This window comes from Chiloscyllium plagiosum, unplaced genomic scaffold (assembly GCF_037043375.1).
Source record: "Chiloscyllium plagiosum isolate Xiang-an unplaced genomic scaffold, Cpla_swu_hap1 HiC_scaffold_1, whole genome shotgun sequence".
Lineage (NCBI taxonomy): Eukaryota > Metazoa > Chordata > Chondrichthyes > Orectolobiformes > Hemiscylliidae > Chiloscyllium > Chiloscyllium plagiosum.
This window is the reverse complement of record NW_028270139.1, coordinates 178,611,987-178,638,500: the sequence shown is the minus strand read 5'-3', so window position 1 is coordinate 178,638,500 and position 26,514 is coordinate 178,611,987. Positions and strand designations below refer to the sequence as shown.

General features: G+C 46.1%; 1 protein-coding gene across 1 annotated transcript in view; it reads left to right on the top strand.

Moving 5' to 3' along the window:
- Nucleotides 1-421: 421 nt before the first annotated feature.
- Nucleotides 422-26,514, top strand: part of LOC148152301 (disintegrin and metalloproteinase domain-containing protein 8-like) — a 151,995-nt gene continuing 125,902 nt past the window's right edge. Inside the window, exons 1-4 of the mRNA XM_087986162.1 lie at nt 422-505; nt 2,986-3,153; nt 4,438-4,609; nt 18,693-18,802. Coding sequence (XP_087842288.1) covers nt 422-505; nt 2,986-3,153; nt 4,438-4,609; nt 18,693-18,802 — 534 coding nt within the window. The remainder of the gene's footprint in view (nt 506-2,985; nt 3,154-4,437; nt 4,610-18,692; nt 18,803-26,514) is intronic.

The following is a 26,514-nucleotide window of genomic DNA, read 5'->3' as shown; positions in this document are numbered from 1 at the left end:
ATTCTAATACATCCATACTTCCTCTACACTGACATGGACTATCCCCAAGATATCTGCGCTAATTTCCCCAAGTTCCCAGATCTTCAATGTCTTTCTCCAACAGTAGGAGAGGTTTATTGAGTACCTTGCCCATCTCCTGTGGTTCTGCACATAAATGTTTGTTCTTTAAGGGGCCCTATTCTCTCTTGAGTTACTTAAAGAACCTTTTTAGATGAACCCTAATCTGCTCAGCTAAGGCCATCCTCTGCCCCCCCGTTCACCCTCCTTCCTCAGTATCCCCGTGTACCTCCAGGGATTTCTTTGATTCCAGCTGCCTGTACCTGAGCTGCACCTCCTCCTTTTTTTCTGGTCAAAGCCTCAATATCTCTTGTCATCCAGAGTTCCTATTCCTGTTAACCTTGCCTGTCATCCTCACAGGAACATGCAGATTTTGAACTCGAGCTATCTCACGTTTAAGGCCTCCCATTTGCCGGAGGTCCCTTTGCCTGAAAACAAACTACTCCAGGTAACTCCTCACTGGTCACCCTCTCCCTTGAGAACATTCTGCAGCTACTCAGAGACATCCTGGAACCTGGCATCCAGGAGGCAACACATCATCCTGGATTCCTGTCTGCAGCCACAGAATCTCCTGTCTGTCCCCCTGACTATCAAGTCTTCTATTACTAAGATGGCTGCTGCTGCTTTCCCCTGAACAGTCACCGCGCCTCTCCTCCCACCAACAGTATCCAAATGATACACTTGTTTTTGAAGGGAATGGCCACAGGGAGTTCTGGCTTTTCTGCCTACTCCCTTTGCCTTTCCTGATGGTCACCCAGCTACTCTCTGCCTGCACCTTAGGTACGACCACCTCAGTAAGACTTTTATCTGTGAACTGCTCAGCATCTCGGGTGATTCTGAGTGCATCCAGCTCCAGCTCCAGCTCCAACACCGTAACATGGTCTTTTCGGAGCTGCAGCTGAGCGCACTTACTACACATGTAGTCATCAGGGATGGTGGAAGTCTCCCTGAGCTCCCACATCCTGCAGGAGGAACATGCAACTGCCCTAACTGCCATCTTAACTGCTGTAAGAGGAAAGTTAAAAAGACTTTACCTGATCTTACCTGTACTTTTTGCTGAGCCACTGCTCTGCAAATCCTCTTGAGCCAAAACCTTACTACTCACCCTACTCCCAACAAATATTCCAATGGCAGGTCTCTCTCCCAGCAGTTCAGGCAGCATCCAACGAGCAGCGAAATTGACGTTTCGGGCAAATGCCCTTCATCAGGAATAAAGGCAGTGAGCCTGAAGTGTGGAGAGATAAGCTAGAGGAGGGTGGGGGTGGGGAGAAAGTAGCATAGAGTACAATAGGTGAGTGGGGGAGGGGATGAAGGTGATAGTTCAGGGAGGAGAGGGTGGAGTGGATAGGTGGAAAAGGAGCTAGGCAGGTAGGACAAGTCCGGACAAGTCATGGGGACAGTGCTGAGCTGGAAGTTTGAAACTAGGATGAGGTGGGGGAAGGGGAAATGAGGAAGCTGTTGAAGTCCACATTGATGCCCTGGGGTTGAAGTGTTCCGAGGTGGAAGATGAGGCATTCTTCCTCCAGGCATCTGGTGGTGAGGGAGCGGCGGTGGAGGAGGCCCAGCACCTCCATGTCCTCGGCAGAGTGGGAGGGGGAGTTGAAATGTTGAGCCACGGGGCGGTTTGGTTGATTGGTGCGGGTGTCTCGGAGATGTTCCCTAAAACGCTCTGCTAGGAGGCGCCCAGTCTCCCCAATGTAGAGGAGACCGCATCGGGAGCAACGGATACAATAAATGATATTAGTGAATGCACATCCCCTAGCTTATCTCTCCAGCTTCAGGCTCACTGCCTTTATTCCTGATGAAGGGCTTTTGCCTGAAATGTCGATTTCGCTGCTCGTTGGATGCTGCCTGAACTGCTGTGCTCTTCCAGCACCACTGATCCAGAATCTGGTTTCCAGCATCTGCAGTCATTGTTTTTACCAGGTCTCTCTCCCAGTTTTTTTTTGGTTTGAGGAGGTGGGAGGGAGGGAAAAACTATAGTGATGCAGGTGAGCTAGACAGTGTCCTTAAATTAATATTAATAAGGGCATAGAGTACAAGAGCAAGGAGGTGATGTGGAACTTGTACAAGACACTTTTTAGACCCCAGCTGGGGTATGATGTACAGTTGTGAGTACCACAATATAGGAAAGAATGTATTGGAGAGGAAATGCAGAAGAGATTTACATGAATCGTTCAGGGATGAGGAGAGATTGAAGAAATTTAAACTGTTCTCCTTGCAGAGAAGGCTGACAGAGGTCTTCAAAATCATGAGCAGGAGCTGGACAGATAAGAGAGGGAGAAGTCGTTCCTGTTTGTAAAAGGAACAAGGACAAGAAGGACATCAATTGAAAGTGATGTGCAAACAATGCAAGATTGATGTAAGAAAAATCTTTTTTAGTGAGGGTCTGGAATGCACTGGAAATGTGGGGAAGGCAGGTTCTATTGAGGCATTTAGGAGATCATTATTTGGAGTGCAATGGTGCTCAGGATATGGGGATAAAAGGATGGATATTGACTGTCGAGGTTTCAGTTTCTTCATCACTTCATGTTTCTCTTATGAAGTGCTGGTGTTGGACTGGGGAGAACAAAGTTAAAAATCACACAACACCGGGTTAGAGTCTAACAGGTTTATTTGGAAGTACAAGCTTTCAGAGTGCTGCTCTTTCATCAGGTGTATTTTCCTTATTTGTTTGGGTGAACTGTCTGACATTGCAGAAACCCAGCAGGGCGTCTCTTTCCACCCACCTCTCCTGAGGCAATTCTGATCCAGAGAAACTGACTTGACTCAGCAGCCTGATTGCAATCAGAAAAGTCCCACTCTCATTGGACTGTCACTATAAACGATGTGACCCAATATTTTCTGATCAGTGTGAGATACTCCATTAACCTTTAAATTAGTCCACTCCTTGAATTTCATGATAAACAACCTTCTGTCCTGATCTAGCCAAGGCGAGTCCAGGATTGCTCATCACCAACAGCAGAGACCATCAGCATGGAAGTTATCAGTTGTAATCTGATGAAAGGTCCTGCATTCGGAACAAAATCCCTGAGAGAAGGGAAGTCTGTGATTCAGCTGTGTGCACTAGTGCTTGCTGGGGGGATGAGGGTTCAGGTAAAAAATTAAACGGATGAATGTTTTAGCTGGGGCCAGGGGTGAGCAGTGCTGGTCAGGTCCTGATGGGGCTTGTGTCATTGTAAGAACAGGATTAGATTGGTTGGGCTTGTTGGATCAAGAGTATTGTTGGGTACTGGAAAAGCACAGCCGGTCAGGCAGCATTCGAGGAGCAGGAGAGTTGAATTCATTCCTGATTTAGAGCTTATGCTTGAAACGTCGATTCTCCTCCTCCTGCTCGGATGCTACCTGGCATGCTATGCTTTTCCAGCACCACACTCTTAAACTCTGATCTCCAGCATCTGCAGTCCTCACTTTCTCCTAGTATTGTTGGGTAGACTCTGATTGAGATTGGGCTCTGAGTATTGTCAGGTCAGGTCTTGGAGGAGTAGGGAAGGGCCAGGAGAACAGCAGGTTGGGAGGGGTCAGCGATTGATGAAGATCCAGTTGGATGGGGTGCGGATGTGAGAGTAGGTCAGTCAGGGTGTTGGGTTGGGCAGTGGTTATTGGTATCTGGTGGAGTTTGGTCAGTGGTGATGTTGAGTTCGGGCTATCAATAGGGGTTAAGGAGATGATCTGTTGGCTTGAGTGGAGGGATGAGGGGGTCCAATACGGGGGTGGGGGTTGAGAAATATCAGGTTTAACAGTGTCGGGAGATACTGTTAATCGGTTTGTTGGCTTTTGGGTCCCCAGGAGTTAGAGCAGGTTTTATGAAAAATTCTCTAACATTTTTTGGGTATAATTTCCAACTCTAACTCATTCAGCTCCATGGGGATTTCTGCAGGTTCAGACTCACACTACAATCTTTGCTGTTACAGCAATGATCTCCCTGCTGGAATCTCTGGCCTGGTTTCTCTGACAAAGCAACAGGAAGCACAGCAAGTCAGAAACCTACCTCTGTGTGTTCTGCATTTGTACTGTTGGAGTTTACAGTGTCCCAGCAGAATGCACTGTCCATCAGCATACTTGGTCCTGCTCCCAACTTGTTCAATCCTATCACTTTTTCAGGGTTTCCTCTTTCTGCCTGGTTAAGGCTGGGGCTGTTACAAAGTTATTTCTGACATGAGTCACAGAATGACACAGATTCTGGAACAAGCTGAGACACAGAGAAATTAAGAGCACAAGCACAGAGAAACTGAAAAGGGAAAGAGAGATTGATGAGGAGGACAGGCAGAAAACTACGTGTTAACAAAGGGTCAGAACTTTGAAGTGGAGAGCAGAGAGTTGTCATCATTTACAATGTCTGCCTGCCATGTGTATTTGGTATTTCTAATCTGGTGCCAGGTTTTAAATCTTTCAGCAGCAGGGAATGAAGAATCTGCTGTTGACAATGGGAACCGTGGAAATGGAACTGTGTTCACTGTCCCCAGTAACAGACCGACCAGTCATTCACCAGGAGCTGGCTGGGAGACCAAGATTAAAGGAGCTACTTCACGTGGACAAGAAACTGCTTCAGGTGAGGAAGATCTGTCTGGATAATCCTCAGGGAGTTGAGTTTGGAATTATAGAATTGGTGGCATCACAGAGGTCTGTGTTAGCTCTCTCTTTGAGCTCGTCAACTTCCCATTCAAGCTCATCAGCTTCCGGTTCAAACCTGTCATCTCTCCGTTGGAGGCAGTCAGCTCATGCCCATAGTCCTGTTTCATTTCTATTTCTCACCTGACTCCTTTTGTGAAAGCCACAAAAGTGCATTTGAAGGTTTGGAGAAAGTGGTGACAGGGTGGTTATTTCAGTGGAATAATAACCCAGCGCCTGAGGTAATGTTCTGGGGATGTGGATTCAAATCTCACCACACTACATGGTGATATGTGAATTCACTAAAAACTGGGCACAAAAAGGACTTGCCTAATGCTGGCAATGTGACTACAATGTTAATTACAGTAAAAATCTCCCTGGTTCACTAATGTCCTTTGTTGACAATTTATCTGCTCTGGCCTACATGTGACTCCATACCCATTGCAATTAATCCTCCCTGGGCAATTAGGGATTGGAAATAAATGCTGGTTAGCAAGTGGATTAAAAAAAAGTAACCATTTGTGGTGTAAAAATATTTGTCCTTGTGTTGTGTTAACTTCTTTTCCCAAACATCTGCACTCGGTGTACTTTGATTCTTGACCCTTCTCCCAGTGGAAACAATTGCTTTCTATTTACTTTGTCCTTTGTGACTTTGAACACCTCTGCCAAATTTCTTCTCAAACTCTAGAGCACACCAAATTTACCAATCTACTCTTGTGACAGCAGCTTCTGATCCCTGGTACAAAACCATCATTTTTTTTTGCACTTCCTCCAAGCTGCTCAGGTGTGACAGCAGCCAGCAGCATAAAGATAACTCATCAACATGAGATATTAATTCCAGATGCCTTCACCAATACTCTGCAGACATCTACTCAAATCAAGACAGTATTTGGGGATGTTTAATGACCGTGAAACTTCTGAATTTATGGAAAACCCCATCTGGTTCACCCAGTGTCCTCTCTAAAGGAGGAAAAGTATTGCTCTTATGGAGGCATAGGGTCATGCAGCACAGCAACAGACCATTTGTTCCAACTTGTTCATGCTGACCAGACATTCCAATCTGACCTCGTTCCATTTGTCAGCATATGGCCAATTTCCCTCTCAACCATTCCTATTCATTTCCCATCCAGATACCTTTTAAATGTTGTAATTGCATCAGTCTCCACCATTTCCTCTAGCAGCTTGTTCCAATGTACACAGCCACCCTTGGTGGGAAAAGGTCCTTTTTAATTCTATCCCTTCTCACTTTAAACCTATGCCCTCTCGTTTTGAACTCCCCCACCCTTAGAAAAAGACCTTGGCTATTCCTCAATAAGGTCACTCCTCATCCTCCAGTGCTCCAAGGAAGATAGCCCCAGCCTATTTGGTCTGTCCCTCCAACTTACACCCTCCAATTCTGGATATGTCATATAAATCCTATCCTGATTTACGTTACCAAAATGCAACAGCTCACATTTATCTAAATTAAATTCCTTCTGTCACTCTTCGGCCTATCTGCCCATCTGATCAAGATGCTGTTCTACTCTGAGATAACCTTCTTCATTGTCCACACCATCACCAATTTTGGTGTCATCTGCAAATTTATTAACAATGCCTCCTACATTCACCTTTAAATCATTTATATAAATGACAAACAACCATAGAGCCAGCACTGATCCTTGTGTCACACTGTCATCACAGGCCTCCATCTGACAAACTACCCTCTAATTTTTTAAACAAATAATAAAGTCAAGACTTCTCCTCTGACACTGACCTCATCAAACACTCCTTGGAATAAAGTACAGAATAAAGGTCACTACTCATTTAAAACAGAAAGGTAAAAGGTCCCCAACTCAGATTGAAATAAAGTTCCAGTGACTCTCTGGAAAAAAAGAAAACATATAATCAAACAAAAAAATGGCTTTCTTTGACTCCATCCCCACCAACCACACTCGGGACAGGGACAATGAGGGGTTGAAATGTGGAATAAACATTTCATGACTCAGTCAAGTGCAAAGTAAACTAAAAATCAAACCCCATGCTCCATCCCCACTGAACGCTCCCAGGACAGGGACAACAATGGTCTAAAAACCAGAGGGAAAGGTTCCTTTACCCATTGCAAATGAAAATCAAATTCCCCTTACACCGATCCCATCAAGCACTACAGGAACAGGGACAATACCAAGCTAAACTAAAAGCCCCCTTGACTCTTTCAATGGATGCAATGTCAATACAAAGGGAACATAATACAGCCCTGTTCCTGAGGCACCAAACCAAAACCAAACACAAACTCAAAACCAAAGAAAACAAAACCAGAAATAAAACCAACTAAATTAGTCCTTACTATCTCCAAATAACTAAATCAGAATACCATAAAGTGGCTGATAATGCCCTCCAGCCTTCATGTCTGGGAATAGATCGCCAGTAAGGGCAGACGTGCCGACATAAAAGGCTGGAGTGAGCAAGATGGTCTGCTAATTTGTTACCATCTCGGGTACCCTCAGGGTAACTATTCTCACTGCAGTCCCCACGCAGCATTTCAAGGCCTTCCAGTTCTTGTGGCTTGAGCAAAACCTCAGTGGCCACACCCAGCTCAGTTTCCAAAGTACCTGGTCCAGTTGCGGTGGACTTTGAGGGGGTGGGTTCATGTCCCCTTTCCAAGAGAGGAGGGAGAAGGGTTTCTGTGGGACGTGGCGCTCTTATCACTGGGGGAACTATTGTTAGTACTGGACTCCCCTGGGCCCTCAGGCCCTAAGGACTGGTGCCATCTCCACGACAGTGGGGGTGCAAGAGATACCTCCATCTCTCCATTGTCTTGCTGCCCACCTTCCCTTAACTCTCCTCCTTTCTTTCTTTTCCCTCATGGGGCACACAAGAGGCCAGGGGAAAATGGGGGCACTGCCCATGCACTCCTGCACTCATCATCAATGAGCCCCAGGCCAGGCCCAAATCCCACGTTGTCTTGATGGTCGCAGGACTGCTATCCTTTAGAAGGGATTCTGTCCCCATCTGACGGCCAATGGCCTCAGGATCATCTGGGGAATCATCGTGGGAGACCACCCCTAAACGTTTAGTGTTCTTCCAGGCTTTCCTCCTCTGCAGACACTCTGTCCCCACCTCAATGGTGTATGTAGGTAGCTCCTCCTTACAGACATGATACTGTACACCCTCTGGTGACCAGTATCACACTTGTGTGGGCCAGGCAGATGAAAATCTGTTGCTGTCAGAAATAAATGTTTCTCAGGCAGGCCTCCTTCAGATTGAGCAGTAGCAACACCATACCTGACCTCACCTCCCCTCGCTGGCAGAGGTGGGAAGAGAATGAGCTTAGATGATACAAAGAGTGGGAAGTTTGATAAAATGATCCTCTGAGCAACTACTTCCAGCAGGCTGACAGACAAGAACATAGAACATAGAACATAGAACAATACAGCACAGAACAGGCCCTTCGGCCCACGATGTTGTGCCGAACTTCTAACCTAGATTAAGTACCCATCCATGTACCTATCCAAATGCCGCTTAAAGGTCGCCAATGATTCCGACTCTACCACTCCCACGGGCAGCGCATTCCATGCCCCCACCACTCTCTGGGTAAAGAACCCACCCCTGACATCTCCCCTATACCTTCCACCCTTCACCTTAAATTTATGTCCCCTTGTAACACTCTGTTGTACCCGGGGAAAAAGTTTCTGACTGTCTACTCTATCTATTCCTCTGATCATCTTATAAACCTCTATCAAGTCACCCCTCATCCTTCGCCGTTCCAACGAGAAAAGGCCGAGAACTCTCAACCTATCCTCGTACGACTTCCTCTCCATTCCAGGCAACATCCTGGTAAATCTTCTCTGCACCCTCTCCAAAGCTTCCACATCTTTCCTAAAGTGAGGCGACCAGAACTGCACACAGTACTCCAACTGTGGCCTAACCAAAGTCCTGTACAGCTGCAACATCACTTCACGACTCTTGAATTCAATCCCTCTGCTAATGAACGATAATACTCCATAGGCCTTCTTACAAACTCTATCCACCTGAGTGGCAACCTTCAAAGATCTATGTACATAGACCCCAAGATCCCTCTGTTCCTCCACCTGACTAAGAACCCTACCATTAACCCTGTATTCCGCATTCTTATTTGTTCTTCCAAAATGGACAACCTCACACTTGGCAGGGTTGAACTCCATCTGCCACTCCTCAGCCCAGCTCTGCATCATATCTAAGTCCCTCTGCAGCCGACAACAGCCCTCCTCACTGTCCACAACTCCACCTATCTTCGTATCATCTGCAAATTTACTGACCCACCCTTCGACTCCCTCATCTAAGTCATTAATAAAAATTACAAACAGCAGAGGACCCAGAACTGATCCCTGCGGAACTCCACTTGTAACAGGGCTCCAGGCTGAATATTTACCATCTACCACCACTCTCTGCCTTCGACCGGTTAGCCAGTTTTCTATCCAATTGGCCAAATTTCCCTCTATCCCATGCCTCCTGACTTTCCGCATAAGCCTACCATGGGGAACCTTATCAAATGCCTTACTAAAATCCATGTACACTACATCCACTGCTCTTCCCTCATCCACATGCTTGGTCACCTCCTCGAAGAATTCAATAAGACTTGTAAGGCAAGACCTACCCTTCACAAATCCGTGCTGGCTGTCCCTAATCTGGAGTCTTTCCAGATACTCATAAATCCTATCCCTCAGTACCCTTTCCATTACTTTGCCTAAGACTAACAGGCCTGTAATTCCCGGGGTTATCCCTATTCCCTTTTTTGAACAGGGGCACAACATTCGCTACTCTCCAGTCCCCTGGTACCACCCCCGTTGCCAGTGAAGACGAGAAGATCATTGCCAACGGTACTGCAATTTCCTCTCTTGCTTCCCACATAATCCTAGGATATATCCCGTCAGGCCCGGGGGACTTGTCTATCCTCAAGTTGTTCAAAATGCCCAACACATCTTCCTTCCTAACAGGTATCTCTTCTAGCTTACCAGTCCATTTCACACTCTCCTCTTCTACAATACGGTCCCTCTCGTTCGTAAATACTGAAGAGAAGTACTTGTTCAAGACCTCTCCTATCTCTTCCGACTCAATACACAGTCTCCCACTACTGTCCTTGATCGGACCTACCCTCGTTCTCGTCATTCTCAGGTTTCTCACATACGCATAAAATGCCTTGGGGTTATCCTTGATCCTATCCGCCAACGATTTTTCATGCCCTCTCTTAGCTCTCCTAATCCCTTTCTTCAGGTCCCTTCTGGCTATCCTGTATCCCTCCACTGCTCTGTCTGAATCCTGTTTCCTCAACCTTATGTAAGCCTCCTTCTTCCTCTTTACCAGACATTCAACCTCTCTCGTCAACCAAGGCTCCCTCACACGACCATTTCTTTCCTGCCTGATAGGTACATACATATCATGGATACGTCGTATCTGCTCTTTGAAAAAGTTCCACATTTCCACCACATCCTTCCCTGACAGCCTATGCTCCCAACGTATGCTCCTCAAATCCTGCCTTACAGCATCGTAATTTCCCTTCCCCCAATTATAAAATCTACCTTGTTGTGCGCACCTATCTCTCTCCATAACCAAGGTGAAAGTCACAGAATTGTGGTCACCATCACCAAAATGTTCACCCACTAACAAGCCCACCACTTGTCCCGGTTCATTACCGAGTACCAAATCCAATATGGCCTCCCCTCTGGTTGGACAATCTACATACTGCGTTAGAAAAGCTTCCTGGACACACTGCACTCTTCGGGGGGGTTTAAACTAATTTGGCAGGGGGATGGGATCCGGACTTGTAGTCCAGCAAGTAGGTTAGCTGTTTGTCAGGATGCCCAAGACTGTAGGGAGGCTGTGGAGAAGGTAGCACTGACAGGGACTACTTGCGGACACAGAGATGGGCTCAAGTGCGTATACTTCAACGCAAGGAGTATCAGAAATAAGGTGGGTGAACTTAAGGCGTGGATCGGTACCTGGGACTACGATGTTGTGGCCATCACGGAAACGTGGATAGATGTGGGACAGGAATGGCTGTTGGAGGTTCCTGGTTACAGGTGTTTCAGTAAGATTAGGGAGGGTGGGAAAAAAGGAGGGGGGGTGGCATTGCTAATTAGAAATGGTATAACGGCTGCAGAAAGGAAGTTTGAGGGGGATCTGCCTCTGGAGGTAGTATGGGCTGAAGTCAGAAATAGGAAAGGTGCAGTCACCTTGTTGGGTGTTTACTATAGGCCCCCCAATAGCAGCAGAGATGTGGAGAAACAGATTGGGAAACAGATTTTGGAAAGGTGCAGAAGCCACAGGGTCGTAGTCATGGGCGACTTCAACTTCCCAAATATTGATTGGAAGCTCTTTAGATCAAGTAGATTGGATGGGGCGGTGTTTGTGCAGTGTGTCCAGGAAGCTTTTCTAACGCAACATCCTACCGGCAGTAAGCCACTTCTCCAGGAGAGGTACACCACCCACTCATTCTTCAAAGGAACACTTCAAAGGAAGGAAAATGCAGAGGATGCAGCCAACCCTAAATAGAAATGACTAGGCCCTACCCCAGATGTCATTTTAGAGGGTCCCATGGTTGACATTGCCCCCACAACCAGGACCATCACCACCCCTCACACAAATTATAGAAATTTCATCATTTTCTTTTCTTCGGCCTCGCCTGCTAGTCCCACTCCTGATGAAGGGCTCCTGCCCGAAACGTCTGCTCCTTGGATGTTGCCTGACCTGTTGTGCTTTTCCAGCTTCATTTTAACCTTGACTCTATTCCCCAGCATCTGCAGTCCTCACATTCGCCTCAGCCAATTGCCCCAGGCAGTCATGTCCCAACCTGCTACCCAACTCGACATAACAGTTCTCCAAAGTTCAAAGGCAACAGTCACTGCCAGCAAGTGATGATGGTATAGGCCACAGTCAGGAAGTAGTAACAAGGAGAGGAGCCAGGCTTCAGACAGTTCCAGGCCCCAGACTCCAAATTACTAACTCTAAAATATAAGGCTTCAGGCCTCAAACCTTCAACATGCAAGTTTGAAACCCCTGACCGAAGGAAAAAAGATCCAGGCACAGGAACTAACCCTCCAGGGCACAGACTGATTAGAAATACAGGCCACTGGGTTTCTCGGGACAGCAGTGGCAGTTCCTCCCTGAACAGCAGGGCTGTCCACTTCACTCTCCAGAGTTTAGATTAGAGTGGTGCTGGAAAAGCACAGCAGGTCAGGCAGCATCCGAGGAACAGGAAAATCAATGTTTCGGGCAGAAGCCCTTTATCAGGTATGAACCTACTGTGCTTTTCCAGCTCCACTCTAATCTAAACTCTGGTTTCCAGCATCTGCAGTCCTCACTTCTGCCCACTTCACTGTCCAACTGATGCAGGCAGCCAACAGAGTGCACACTCCCAACACACTGCACCCTCCACGAAAGGAAAGATGTTATTAAACTTAAAAGGGTACACAAAAGATTTACAAAGATTTTGCTAAGGTTGGAGGATTTAAGGAGCTTTAGTGAGAGGCTGAATAGGCCGGGGCTATTTCCTCTGGAGTGTCAGAGGCTGAGGGGTGGACCTTATAGATGTTTATAAAATCATGAGAGGCATAGATAGGGTAAATAGTCAAGGCCTTTTCCTTGAGGCGGGGGTCCAGAACTAGAGGGCATAGGTTTAAGGTGTGAGGGGAAAGATATAAAAGAGACTCAAAGGAGCAATGTTGCCATGTAGAGGGTAGTGCGTGTATGGATGAGTTGCCAGAGGAAGTGGTGGAGGCTGGTACAATTACAGCATTTAAAAGGCATTCCAATGGGTATATGAACAGGAAGGATTTAGAGGGATATGGGTCAAGTGCTGGCAAATGGGACTAGATTGATATGGGATATCTGATCAGTGTGGACAAGTTGGACTGAAGGGTCTGTTTCTGTGCTGCACAAATCTATGACTCTATAATCGTCTCCTACCTTCAAGCTGATTTTGTATCCAATAAGCAATCTAACCTTACCAACCAGTCTATCATGTTGAATCTTGTTGAACACTTTGTTGAAGTCCAAATCGAAAATGTCCACCACTCTGTCTTATTTAATAATCTCTGTCACCACTTCAAAAAACTCAACCAAGTTAGTAGATACAATTTCCCATGCACAAAGCCATGTTGATTATCCCTAAGCAGTCCAAACGTATGTAAATCCTGTCGCTCAGAATCCCCCCTCCAATAACTTACCCTCATTGACGTAAGTCACACTAGTCTATAATTACCTGACTTTTCCTTCCAGTCTTTCTTAAATAATAGCACCACATTGCAGGCGGCATAGTGGCTCAGTAGTTAGGCACTGTTGCCTTACAGCACCAGGGTCCTAGGTTCGATTCCAGCCTCGGGTGACAGTCTCTCTCTCTCTCTCTCTCTGTGTCTGTGTGGGTCCTCTCTGGGTGCTCTGGTTTTCTCCCACAGTCCAAAGGTATGCAGGTCAGGTGAATTGGCCATACTAAATGGTCCATAGCATCAGGTGCATTAGTCAGAGGGAAATGGGTCTGGGTGGGTTACTCTTCAGAGGGTCAGTGTGGACTAGTTGGGCTGAATCACACAACACTGTAGGGAATTTAATCTAATTAGCCCACCCTTTAGTCTTCTAGCACTTCACCAATGGCTGTTGATGGTACAAATATCTCAGCAAGGGACCCAGCTAACCCTCCCCTAGCTTCCCAGAAAGTTCTGGAAAAGACCTGATCAGGTCCCAGAGATTTATCTATATTTATGCATTTTAAGACCTTCAGCACCTCCTTTTCTGTACGTGAACTCTTCTTAAGACATCACCATTTATTTTCCTAGTTCCTTTGCTTCCATGTCACAGAACCATTAAAAATTAGCACAGGAGTAGGCCATTTGGCCCTTCGAGCCTGCCCCACCATTCAATATGATTATGGCTGGTCATGCAGTCTCAGTGTCCCATTCCCACCCTCTTCCCTTGATCCCATTAGCCACAAGGGCCATGCCCAGTTCCCTCTTGAATCTACTGAATGAATTGGCCCCAAGAGCTTCCTGTGGGAGAGAATTCCAGAGGTTCACAACTCTCTGAGGGAACACATTCTTCCCCATCTCAGTCCTGAATGGTTTACCACTTATTCTTAGACTGTGACCCCGAGTTCTGAATTTGCCTAACATCGAGAACATTCTTCCCACATCCAGCCTGTCCAGTCCCATCAGGGTTCTATATGTTTCTAAGAGAACCCCCCCTCATTCTTCCTAATTTCAGCGAGTAAAAGTCCAATCGATCCAGACTTTCATCATATGTCAATCCTGCCATCCCATCAAAGTTAGCTTTCTTTAAATTCAAGACCCCGCTTTTAGATTTAATTGTGTCACTCTCCATCTTAATGAAGGATTCTGGTCACTCTATCTCAAACAATCTCATACCACAATATTGCTAAATAACCCTCTCTCATTACACAAAACTCAGTCTAGAATGGTCTGCTCTCAAGTTGGTTCATTGACATATTGGCTGAGGAGACTATACCTCATACGTTCCAGGAAATGTTCCTCCATCGCATTGCTACCAGTTTGGTTTATCCAATCAATATGCAGATTGAAGTTACCCATAATAACTGCTGTATCCTTAACCCATGCATCTTTAATTTCCTGTTTATACAATCCCCAACCTCACACCTACTGTTTTGTGGTCTGTACACAACTCCCACTAACATCTTTATCCCTTTGGTATTCCGTAACTCCAGCCGTACAGGTTCCATATTGTCTGAGCTAATATCCTCCTTTACTATTGTGTTAATCTCTTCCTTTACCAGCAATGCTCCCCACCCCTCCTTTCCTTTCTGTCTTTCCTGAAAATTGAATAATCCTGGACAATGATTACTTTACACAAATACAGCAGGATAATGGAGCAGAATGCAGAATGTCTTGTTACAGCTGCAGAGACAGACCAACTCTAATATTGAGAAGGGTGAAAGTGAGTACTGCAGATGCTGGACATCAGAGTCAAGATAGGTGGAAAGGAAGATTGGCAGGTAGGATAGGTCATGAGTACAGTGCTGAGCTGGAAGATTGGAATTGGGGTAAGGTGGGGGGAGGGGAATTGAGGAAACTGGTGAAGTCCACATTGATGCCATAGGGTTGAAGGGTCGCGAGGCTGAAGATGAGGCTTTCTTCCTCCAGGCGTCAGGTGGCGATGGAGGAGGACCTGCATGTACTTGTCGGAGTAGGAGAGGAGTTGAAATGTTCGGCCACGGGGCGGTGGGGTTGATTGGTGCGGATGTCCCAGAGATGTTCCCGAAAGCGCTCTGCGAATAGGCGTCCAGTCTCCCCATTGGGAGCAATAGATACAGTAAATGACGAGTTGTTTGTAAATTGCAAAACCTGCACCCACACCTCCCCCCTCACTTCCATCCCAGGTCCCAAAGGAGCCTTCTACATCCATCAAAGTTTCACCTACACTTCCAGACATGTCATTTAAGACCATAAGACATAGGAGCGGAAGCAAGGCCATTCGGCCCATCGAGTCCACTCCGCCATTCAATCATGGCTGATGGGCATTTCAACTCCACTTACCCGCATTCTCCCCGTAGCCCTTAATTCCTTGTGACATCAAGAATTTATCAATTTATGCCTTGAAGACATTTAGCGTCCCAGCCTCCACTGCACTCTGTGGCAATGAATTCCACCGGCCCACCACTCTCTGGCTGAAGAAATGTCTCCGCATTTCTGTTCTGAAGTTACCCCCTCTAATTCTAAGGCTGTGTCCACGGGTCCTAGTCTCCTCGCCTAACGGAAACAATTTCCTAGCGTCCACCCTCTCCAAGCCATGTATTATCTTGTAAGTTTCTATTAGATCTCCCCTTAATCTTCTAAACTCCAATGAATACAATCCCAGGATCCTCAGCCATTCCTCATATGTTAGACCTACCATTCCAGGGATCATCCGTGTGAATCTCCGCTGGACACGCTCCAGTGCCAGTATGTCCTTCCTGAGGTGTGGGGACCAAAACTGGACACAGTACTCCAAATGGGACCTAACCAGAGCTTTATAAAGTCTCAGTAGCACAACAGTGCTTTTATATTCCAACCCTCTTGAGATAATTGACAACATTGCATTCGCTTTCTTAATCACAGACTCAACCTGCATATTTACCTTTAGAGAATCCTCAACTAGCACTCCCAGATCCCTCTGTACTTTGGCTTTACGAATTTTCTCACTGTTTCGAAAGTAATCCATGCTTCTATTCTTTTTTCCAAAGTGCAAGACCTCGCATTTGCTCACATTGAATTCCATCAGCCATTTCCTGGACCACTCCTCCAAACTGTCTAGATCCTTCTGCAGCCTCCCCACTTCCTCAGTACTACCTGCCTGTCCACCTATCTTTGTATCATCGGCAAACTTCACTGGAATGCCCCCAGTCCCTTCATCCAGATCATTAATATATAATGTGAACAGCTGCGGTCCCAACACTGAACCCTGCGGGACACTGCTTGTCACCAGCTGCCATTCCGAAAAAGAACCTTTTATCCCAACTCTCTACCTTCTGTCAGACAGCCAATCCTCAATCCACACCAGTAGCTCACCTCGAACACCATGGGCCCTCACCTTGCTCAGCAGCCTCCCGTGTGGCACCTTATCAAAGGCCTGTATCCATTGCTCCCTATGTGGTCTCCTCTACATTGGGGAGACTGGACACCTACTCACAGAGTGCTTCAGAGAACATCTACGGGACACCTGCACCAATCAACTCCACCGCCCTGTGGCTGAACACTTCAAATCCCCCCTCCCACTCTGCCGCGGACATGCAGATCCTGGGTCTCCTCTGTCGCTTCCAGCTCAGCACTGTACTCCCTTACCACCTGACGCCTGGAGGAAGAACACCTTATCTTCCGCCTCAGGACCCTTCAATCCCATAGCATCAATGTGGACATCAGCAGTTTCCTCATTGCCCACCCCCCACCCCAATTCCAACCCTCCACCGTGGGCGGCACGGTGGCACAGTGGTTAGCACTGCTGCCTCGCAGCGCCAGAGATCCGGGTTCAATTCCCGCCTCAGGCGATTGACTGTGTGGAGTTTGCACGTTCTCCCCGTATCTGCGTGGGTTTCCTCCGGGTCCTCCGGTTTCCTCCCACAGTCCAAAGATGTGCAGGTCAGGTGAATTGGCCATGCTAAATTGCCCGTAGTGTTGGGTAAGGGGTAAATGTAGGGGTATGGGTGGGTTACGCTTCGGCGGGTCGGTGTGGACTTGTTGGGCCGAAGGGCCTGTTTCCACACTGTAAAGTAATCTAATCTAATCTAAAAAGCACAGTACTGTCCTCATGACCTGTCCCATCTGTCAATCTTCCTTCCCAACTACCCGCTCCACCCTCCTCTCAGACCTATCACCATTACTCCTCAACTCCAACCACCTATTGCATTCTCAGCTACCTTCCCCCCCAGAGGTCTACACCCTCTCATTTATCTCTCCATCCCTGAGGCACCCAGCCTCATTCTTGATGATTGATTTTCCTGCTCCTCGGATACTGCCTGACCTGCTGTGCTTTTCCAGTACCACTCTAACCTTGACTCTGATATTGAGAAGTCCATTCATAATTCTGATAACAGGGGGCAAGAAGCTGTTTTTGATTCTGTTGGTATGTGTTTTCAAATTTTTGTATGTTTTGCCCGAAGGAAGAGTGGAGAGAGTATAACCGGAAAGTTTATGATTGTGTTGGCTGCTTTCCTGAGGCAGTGGGAAGTGTAGACACAGTCAATGAAAGAAAGGCTTGATTTCATGATGGATTGGGCTATGTTCACAACTTAGATAAATTTTTGTGTTCTTGGGTGGACCAATTTCCATACTAAGCTATGATACATCCAGATAGAATGCTATCTATGGTGCATCTAAACATTGGGCAGAGTCATTGTGGACATGCTGAATTTCCTTAGCCTTCTGAGGAAGCAGAGGTGTGCTTTCTTGACCACCGTATCAATGTGGATAGTCCAGGACAGGATTGTTGGTGATATTTACTCCTAGGAACTTGAAGTTCTTGACCATCTCCACCTCAGTCCCATTGATCCAGACAGGAGCATGTCCTCTTCTCTGCTTCCTGATGTTGATGACCAGCTCCTTCATTTTGCTGACATTGAGAGAGAGATTGTTGTCTTTACACCATGCTATCTCTTTCCTGCAATCTGCCTTGTCATTGTTTAAGATCTGACCCACTATGGTGGTATCATTTGCAAATTTGTAAATGGAGTTAGAGCTGAATTTGGCAACACAGTCATTAGTGTATAAGGAATATAGTAACAGGCTGAGTATACAGCCTTGTGGGGTACTGTGTTGAGGATTATTGTTGCCTATCCTTACTGATTAAGTTCTGAATATCAGGAAGTTGAGGATCCCAGTTGCAGAGCTTGGAGCTGGGTTTGATTTCATCAGTGGAGGGAGGGAACTTTGTGGTAATCAGCAGGAGGTATCCTTACTCATGTTTAACCTGAAACCATCAGACTTCAGGGGGTTGGGAGATAATGTTGAGGACTCCTGGGCAACTCTCTCCCCACTGTATCCCACTGTGCTACCAGGTCTGCTGTGTCTATTACAAATAATAAAAAAAACTCAATGACTCAAAGATGGTGCTGGAGACAATTTGATTTGTCTCCAGCATCATTTCATTTTTTTTATCATTTGCAATTATCTTTCTGCCTTAATTAATTGATTCATACGTCATCCCTTCACTTGTTGTGCAGCTGTTGACACATTACTCACACCATTTGACACTCTTGATCACCTGCAAAGATTTGTTATTCAGCCTGTTGACAGTCAACGCTCACAATTTGTACTTACCTGTTGACACTCTTAATTACCTGGAATTATCTTGCAATGATTTCTCCACTTATATATTCTGTGCCTGTCCACCTCCCTCCACTTCACCTGATGAAGGAGAAGTGCTGCAAAAGCTAGTGATTTCAACTAAACCTGTTGGACTACAACCTGGTGTGGTGTGACTTTAGACTTTTTCAAATAGCAGGACTACTCCAGAATCCAGAGTTTCAGCATCCTCATTCCTTTTTGCTTTTGTAATTTTTTTATCAACAGATTACAAATTGGTCCAGAGAAACCGTTTAAAAAAACTGAAGGATTACAGGTTTGTGTTCCCGTATGCCTTATCAGGGAACCAGAAATGGAGTGTATCTGTCCTTCCACAGGTAATTAATCTGATTTGATTTGATATGATTTATTGTTGTCATGTACTGAGATGCAGTGAAATATGTTACATACATGCTACCTACACAGGCAGATTGTACGTGACAAAGTGTTTCAGAATAGCAGAAGAGTGCAGAATACAGTGTGAGAGTGCAGAGAAGGTGCAGAGAGAGAGAGAGAGAGATCAGCATTAATATTTGAGAAGTCTGATAACAGCGAGGAAGGAGCTGTTCTTGAATCTGTTCGTACATAATCTGACATTAGAACATAGAACCCTACAGTGCAGTACAGGCCCTTGGGCCCTCGATGTTGCGCTGACCTGTGGAACCAATCTGAAGCCCATCTATCCTACACTATTCCATTTTCATCCCTAAGTTTATTCAATGACCATTTAAATGGCCTAAATGTTGACAGGTCTACTACTGTTGCAGGCAAGATGTTCCATGCCTCTACTTTTCTCTGAGTAAAGAAACAATCTCTGGTATCTGTCCTATATCTATCACCCCTCAGTCTAAAGCAATGTCCCCTTGTGCTAGCCATCACCATCTGAGGAAAAAGTCTCTCACTGTCCACCCTATCTAACCCTCTGATTATCTTCTATGTCTCAATTAAGTCATCTCTCAACCTTCTTTTCTCAAATTAAAACAGTATCAAGTCCCTCAGCCTTTCCTCATAAGATCTTCCCTCCATACCAGGCAACTTCCTAGTAAATCTCCTCTAAACCCTCTCCAAAGCTACCACATCTTTCCTATAATGCGGTGACCAAAACTGTATGCAACATTCCGGCTGCGGCCACACCAGAGTTTTGTACAGTTGCAGCATGACCTCATGGCTCTGAAACTCAATACTCTACCAGTAAAAACTAACACACTGTATGCCTTAACCACCCTATCAACCTGGGTGGCAACTTACAGGGATCTATGTACATGAGCACCAAGATCTCTCTGTTCATCTACACTACCAAGAACCTTACCATTAACCAGTACTCTGTATTCCTGTTACTCCTTCCAAAGTGAATCACCTCACACTTTCCCAAATTGAACTCTATTTGCCACCTCTCAGCCCAGCTCTGCAGCTTATCTATGTCCTTCTGTAACCTACAACATCCTTCAGCACGATCCACAACTCCACCGACCTTGGTGTCATCTGCAAATTTAATAACCCATCCTTCTATGTCCTCATCCAGGTCATTTATAAAAATGATAAACAGCAGTGGTCCCAAAACAGATCCTTGTGGGAAACTACTCGTAACTGAACTCCAGGGTGAACATATCTCATTAACCACCACCCTCTGTCTTCTTTCAGCTAGCCAATTTCTGATCCAAACCGTTAAATCACCCTCAGTCCCATGCTTCCGTATTTTCTGCAATAGTCAACCGTGGTGATCCTTATCAAACAGGCGAAAGTGAGTACTGCAGATGCTGAAGATTAAAGTCGGAATAGCAGAACAGTGCAGAATACAGTGTGAGAGTGGAGTGTTGGAAAAGCATGTCCAGTCAGGCAGCATCTGAGGAGCAGGAAAATTAACGTTTTGGGCAAAAACCCTTCATTAGGAATTTTGCCTGAAACATCAATTTTCCTGCTCCTCAGATGCTGCCTGACCTGCTGTGCAGAAAAGTGTGAGGTGATTCACTTTGGAAGGAGTAACAGGACTGCAAAGTAAGGGGCTAATGGTAAGATTGTTGGTAGTATCAATGAGCAGAGAGACCTCATGTCCATGTACAGAGATCCCTGAATGTTGCCACCCATGTTGATAAGATTGTTAAGAAGGCATACACTGTGTTAGCATTTATTGGTACAGGAATTGAATTTTAAAGACATGGAGGTCATGCTACAGCCGTACAAAACTCTGTTTCAGCCACACTTGGAGTATTGCGTACAGTACTGGTCACCACATTATAGGAAGAATGTAGAAGTTTTAGAAAGGGTTCAGAGGAGATTTACTAGAATGTAGCCTGGTATGGAAGGAAGGTCTTATGAGAAAAAGCTGAGGGACTTGAGTCTGTTTTCATTGGAGAGAAGGTTGAGAGCTAATTTAATTTTGACATGAGATAATCAGAGGGTTAGATAGCGTGGACAGTGAAAGCCTTTTTCTTCGGATGGTGATGGCTTGCATGAGGGGACATAGCTTTATAGACAATAGACAATAGGTGCAGGAGTAGGCCATTCTGCCCTTCGAGCCTGCACCACCATTCATTATGATCATGGCTGATCATCCTCAATCAGTATCCTGTTCCTGCTTTATCTCCATAACCCTTGATTCCACTATCCTTGAGAGCTCTATCCAACTCTTCCTTAAACGAATCCAGAGACTGGGCCTCCACTGTCTTCTGGGGCAGAGCATTCCACACAGCCACCACTCTCTGGTTGAAGAAGTTTCTCCTCATCTCTGTCCTAAATGGTCTACCCCGTATTTTTAAGCTGTGTCCTCTGTTTTGGGACTCACCCATCAGCGGAAACATGTTTCCTCCCTCCAGACTGTCCAATCCTTTAATAATCTTATATGTCTCAATCAGATCCCCTCTCAGTCTTCTAAACTCAAGGGTATACAAGCCCAGTCGCTTCAGTCGTTTCCACACTGTAAGTAATCTAATCTTTCAACTAAGATAGTCCCGCCATTCCAGGAATTGACCTCGTGAACCTACGCTGCACTCCCTCAATAGCCAGAATGTCTTTTCTCAAATTTGGAGACCAGAACTGCACACAATATTCCAGGTGTGGTCTCACCAGGGCCCTGTAAAACTGCAGAAGAACCTCTTTGCTTCTATACTGAATCCCTCTTGTTATGAAGGCCAGCATGCTATTAGCTTTCTTCACTACCTGCTGTACCTGCATGCTGGCCTTCATTGACTGGTGTACAAGAACACCCAGATCTCTCTGTACCGCCCCTTTACCTAACTTGACTCCATATAGGTAGTAATCTGCCTTCCTGTTCTTGCCACCAAAGTGGATAACCATACATTTATCCACATTAAACTGCATCTGCCATGCATCTGTCCACTCACCTAACCTGCCCAGGTCACCCTGTAATCTCCTAACATCCTCCTCACATTTCACCCTGCCACCCAGCTTTGTATCATCAGCAAATTTGCTAATGTTACTACTATTACCACCTTCTATACCATTAATATATATTGTAAAAAGCTGCGGTCCCACACTGATCCCTGCGGTACCCCACTGGTCACCGCCTGCCGTTCCAAAAGGGAGCTGTTTATCACTACTGTTTGTTTTCTGTCAGCCAACCAATTTTCAATCCAAGTCAGTACTTTGCCCCCAATACCAGGGGTCCTAATTTTGCTCAATAACCTCCTATGTGGGACTTTCTCAAAGGCTTTCTGAAAGTCCAGGTACACTACATCCACTGGATCTCCCTTGTCTATCTTCAGAGTTACATCTTCAAAAAATTCCAGAAGATTAGTCAAGCATGATTTCCCCTTCATAAATCCATGCTGACTCTGACCTATCCTTTAAATTGAGGGATGATAGATATAGGCCAGATATCAGAGGTAGCTTTTTTACTCAGAGTAGTAGGGGCATGGAATGCCCTGCCTGCAACAGTAGTATACTCGCCAACTTAAAGGGCATTTAAATGGTCATTGGATGAAAATATGGTTGAAAATGGAATAATGTAGGTCAGATGAGCTTCAGATTGGTTCCATAGGTCGGTGCAACTCAAAAGCTGATGGGTCTGTACTGTGCTGTAATGTTCTAATCAATGATAACCCCATGATGGTGATAGTGCCTTCCTCGACACTGCTTTCCAAATTCCTATCACCGTCTGAGTGAAAGTTTTTTTCTCAAACTCCACCTGAATCACCTGCACTTACCCTAAAATTATGTTCCCTCATGATTGGCCCCTTAACCAAGGGGAACTACTCCATTCTCCCGGTCTATCTTACACACCTTAATCATGTCTCCCCTCAGTCTTCTCTCCTCAAAAGGAACTAATTTAAGTCTGTCTAATCTCTCCTTTCTAGCTCATTTCTCCATCCCAGGCAACATCCTGGTGAATGTCCTCTGTTCCCCTTATTGTGCTATCACATCCTTCCTGTAGTAAGGTGACCAGAACTGGTCACATAACTCCAGCTGTTGCCTAACCAATGCTCTGTACAATTCTAGTGTTACCTCCTTCTCTTATACTCTATGCCATGAACGATAGGGTGTCCCTTATGTCTTCTTAACTATTCATGTGCTCTTCGAGGAGAGAGTGAGGTCTGCAGATGCTGGAGATCAAAGTTGAAACTTTATTGCTGGAACAGCACAGCAGGTCAGGCAGCATCCAGGGAACAGGAGATTCGACGTTTCGGGCACAGGCCCTTCTTCACATTCCTGAAGAAGGGCCTGTGCCCGAAACGTCGAATCTCCTGTTCCCTGGATGCTGCCTGACCTGCTGTGCTGTTCCAGCAATAAAGTTTCAACTATTCATGTGCTCTGCTGACTTCTGGGATCTGTGAATAATTACCCAAGATCCCTCTGTTCCCCTACACTGCCCAGTGTCCTGCCATTCATTAAATACTCCCACATCTTGTTTCTTCTTCCAAAGTCGATCACCTGGTATTTATCGAGGTTCAACACCATCAGCCATTGCTCTGCTCATCTGACCAACCCATCCATATTTTCCTGTAACCTACAACCACCTTCTTCCCTACTAATCACTCTTCCAAGCTTGGTGGTGTGTACAACATATATAACGAGTAATAATGATCCCAGTATTGATCCTTGTGGGACATCGCTGGACACCTGCCTCCAGTCACTCAAACAACCGCCCTCCACTACCCTTGGTGTCCTATTAGTAAGCCAGTTTCTGATCCATCTCACCGCTATATCACTTTGAAATCCATGTGCTTTAACATTCTCAGTCACCATGTGGGGTCTTGGTTTGATTTGATTTATTGTTACATGTACCGACATACAGTGAAAAGCTTTGTTTACAAGCAGTCTAGGTAGATCATAGTAAACAAGGGTATACAGATCATAGGATACAAAAACCCTGGACAAGTAAGGCATGCAGGTTATACTGCACAGGAAGTGCGTGAAGCAAGATCAATGCTAGCTAACAAAATTAACATTATTTTAAGTATTTCCCAACTCCAGCTCCTTGAAAACTGAGTTAGGCAACTGGAGCTGAATGAATCATCCGGAAGGCTGAGGGGGAAATTGAGAGGATGTACAGGGAGGTGGTCACTCCCCAGACACAGGATAAGGACAGCTGGGTTACTGTCAGAGGGAGGAAAGGGAACTGATGATCAGAGCAGGGATCCCCTGTGGCAGTTCCCCTCAGCAATAAGTATACCGTTTTGGATACTGCTGGTGGGGATATCCTACCAGGGGAAAGCCATAGTTGTCAGGTCTCTGGCACTGAGGCTCAGAAGGGAAGGGGGTGAATAGGAAAGCGCGAGTGGTAGGGGACTCAATAGTGAGACAGATTGCCTCCCCGGTGCCAGGGTCCAGGATGTCGCCGATCGGATTTACAGGATCCTGAAGGGGGAGGGGGAGCAATCAGAAACCGTGGTACATATTGGCCGCAGTGATATAGCCAGGAAAGAGATTGAGGATCTGAAAAGTGACTACAGAGGGTTAGGTTGGAAGCTGAAGAGCAGGACGAGTAGAGTAGTGATCTCAGGTTTGCTACCGGTGCCATGAGATAGTGAGATGAGGAACAGTCAGCGAATGCAGCTTAACACGTGGCTGCGAGGCTGGTGCAGGAGGGAGGGTTTCAGATGCCTAGACCATTGGGATACCTTCTGGGGAAGGTATGACCTATACAGAATAGAGGAACTTCTCGTCAAAAGGAAGAAGGCAGCTTACACAAGGTGGAGGAAGCAAGGATCTAGCACAGCTTTAGAGGATTATAGGCTTGCTAGAAAGGAGCTCAGAAATGGACTGAGGAGAGCCAGGAGGGGGCACAAAAAAGGCTTGGCAAGAAGGATTAAGGCATTTTATTCAGACGTGAGGAATAAGAGAATGATCAGGGAGAAGTTACGGCCGATCAGGGATAGCGGAGGGAATTGTGTGTGAAATCTGAGCAGATGGGGGAAGCCCTAAATGAGTTTTTTGCTTCGGTTTTCACCAAGGAAAGGAACATGTTGTAAATGAAAACTTTGAGGAGCTGGGCTGCAGTCTTGACCAGATCAGGATTGATGAAGTTGATGTGCTGGAAATTTTGGAAAACATTAAGATTGTTAAGTCCCCAGGGCCAGACTAGATTTATCCTCGGCTGTTTCGGGAAGCGAGAAAGGAGGTTGCTAAGCCGCTGGCGAGGATAATTGCTTCCTCACTCTCCACGGGAGACATACTGGAGGATTGGAAGGAGGCGAATGCTGTTCCTCTTTTCAAGAAGGGTAATAAGGAAATCTCTGGCAATTATAGACCAGTCAGTCTTACGTCGGTGGTCAGCAAGGTTTTGGAAAGAATTCTGAGGGATAGGATTTATGACTATTTGGAAAAGCATAGGATGATTAAAGGCAGTCAGCATGGCTTTGTGAAGGGCAGGTCATGCCTCACAAATCTTATTGAGTTCTTTGAGGAGGTGACGAGACAGGTCGATGAAGGTTGAGCAGTGGATGTGGTGCATATGGACTTCAACAAGGCATTTGATAAGGTTCCCCATGGTAGGTTCATTCGTAAAGTCAGGAAGTATGGGATACAGGGAGATTTGACTATCTGGATTCAGATTTGGCTGGCTGACAGAAGGCAGAGAGTGGTTGTAGATGGAAAGTATTCTGGCTGGAGGTCAGTGTTGAGTGGGGTCCCGCAGGGCTCGGTTCTTGGGCCTCTGCTCTTTGTAGTTTTTATAAATGACTTGGATGAGGACGTTGAGGGGTGGGTTAGTAAATTTGCAGATGACACAAAGATTGGAGGTGTTGTCAATAGTATAGAAGGCTACTGCAGTCTGCAGCGCGACATAGACAGGATGCAGAGCTGGGCTGAGAAATGGCAGATGGAGTTCAACCTGGATAAATGCGAAATGATGCATTTTGAAAGGTTGAACCTGAATGCTGAATATAGGATCAAAGACAGGATACTTGGCAGTGTGGAGGAACAAAGGGATCTGGGTGTGCAAGTACATAGATCCCTCAAAGTTGCCCACTCAAGTGGATAATCGACGTGGAAGGAGGTCAAGGTGAGGGTGATAGGCCGGAGTGGGGTGGGGTCTCCCCAACCTCCACTCCCGGCACCTTCCCCTGTAACCGCAAGGAATGTAAAACGTGCGCCCACACCTCCCCCCTTACTTCCCTCCAAGGCCCCAAGGGATACTTCCATATCCGCCACAAATTCACCTGCACCTCAGGGCAGGATTGAGGGTACAAGAAGTCATAGTTTGAAGATATTAGGAGGAAGGTATAAAGGAGACGTCAGAGGTAGTTTTTTTACACAGAGAGTTGTGAATGCACGGAATGCGTTACCAGCGGTGGTGGTGGAAGCAGAGTCATTGGAGACATTTAAGCGACTGCTGGACATGCACCTGGATAGCAGTGATTTGAGGGGTGCGTAGGTTGTTACTATATTTTACATTAGGATTAAACTTCGACACAACATCGTGGGTCAAAGGGCCTATGCCTTTTCTATGTTCTATTACAAAAGGAAGCAGCTGTTCACGCACCTGTTAGAGTGTGTGTTCTCAAGCTCCTGCCAAACAGAAAAGGTTGTAGGAAATCATTACCAGATGTCTCTTTGATAGTGGCCAGCTTTTCGTGGCAGTGAGCTGTGTAAA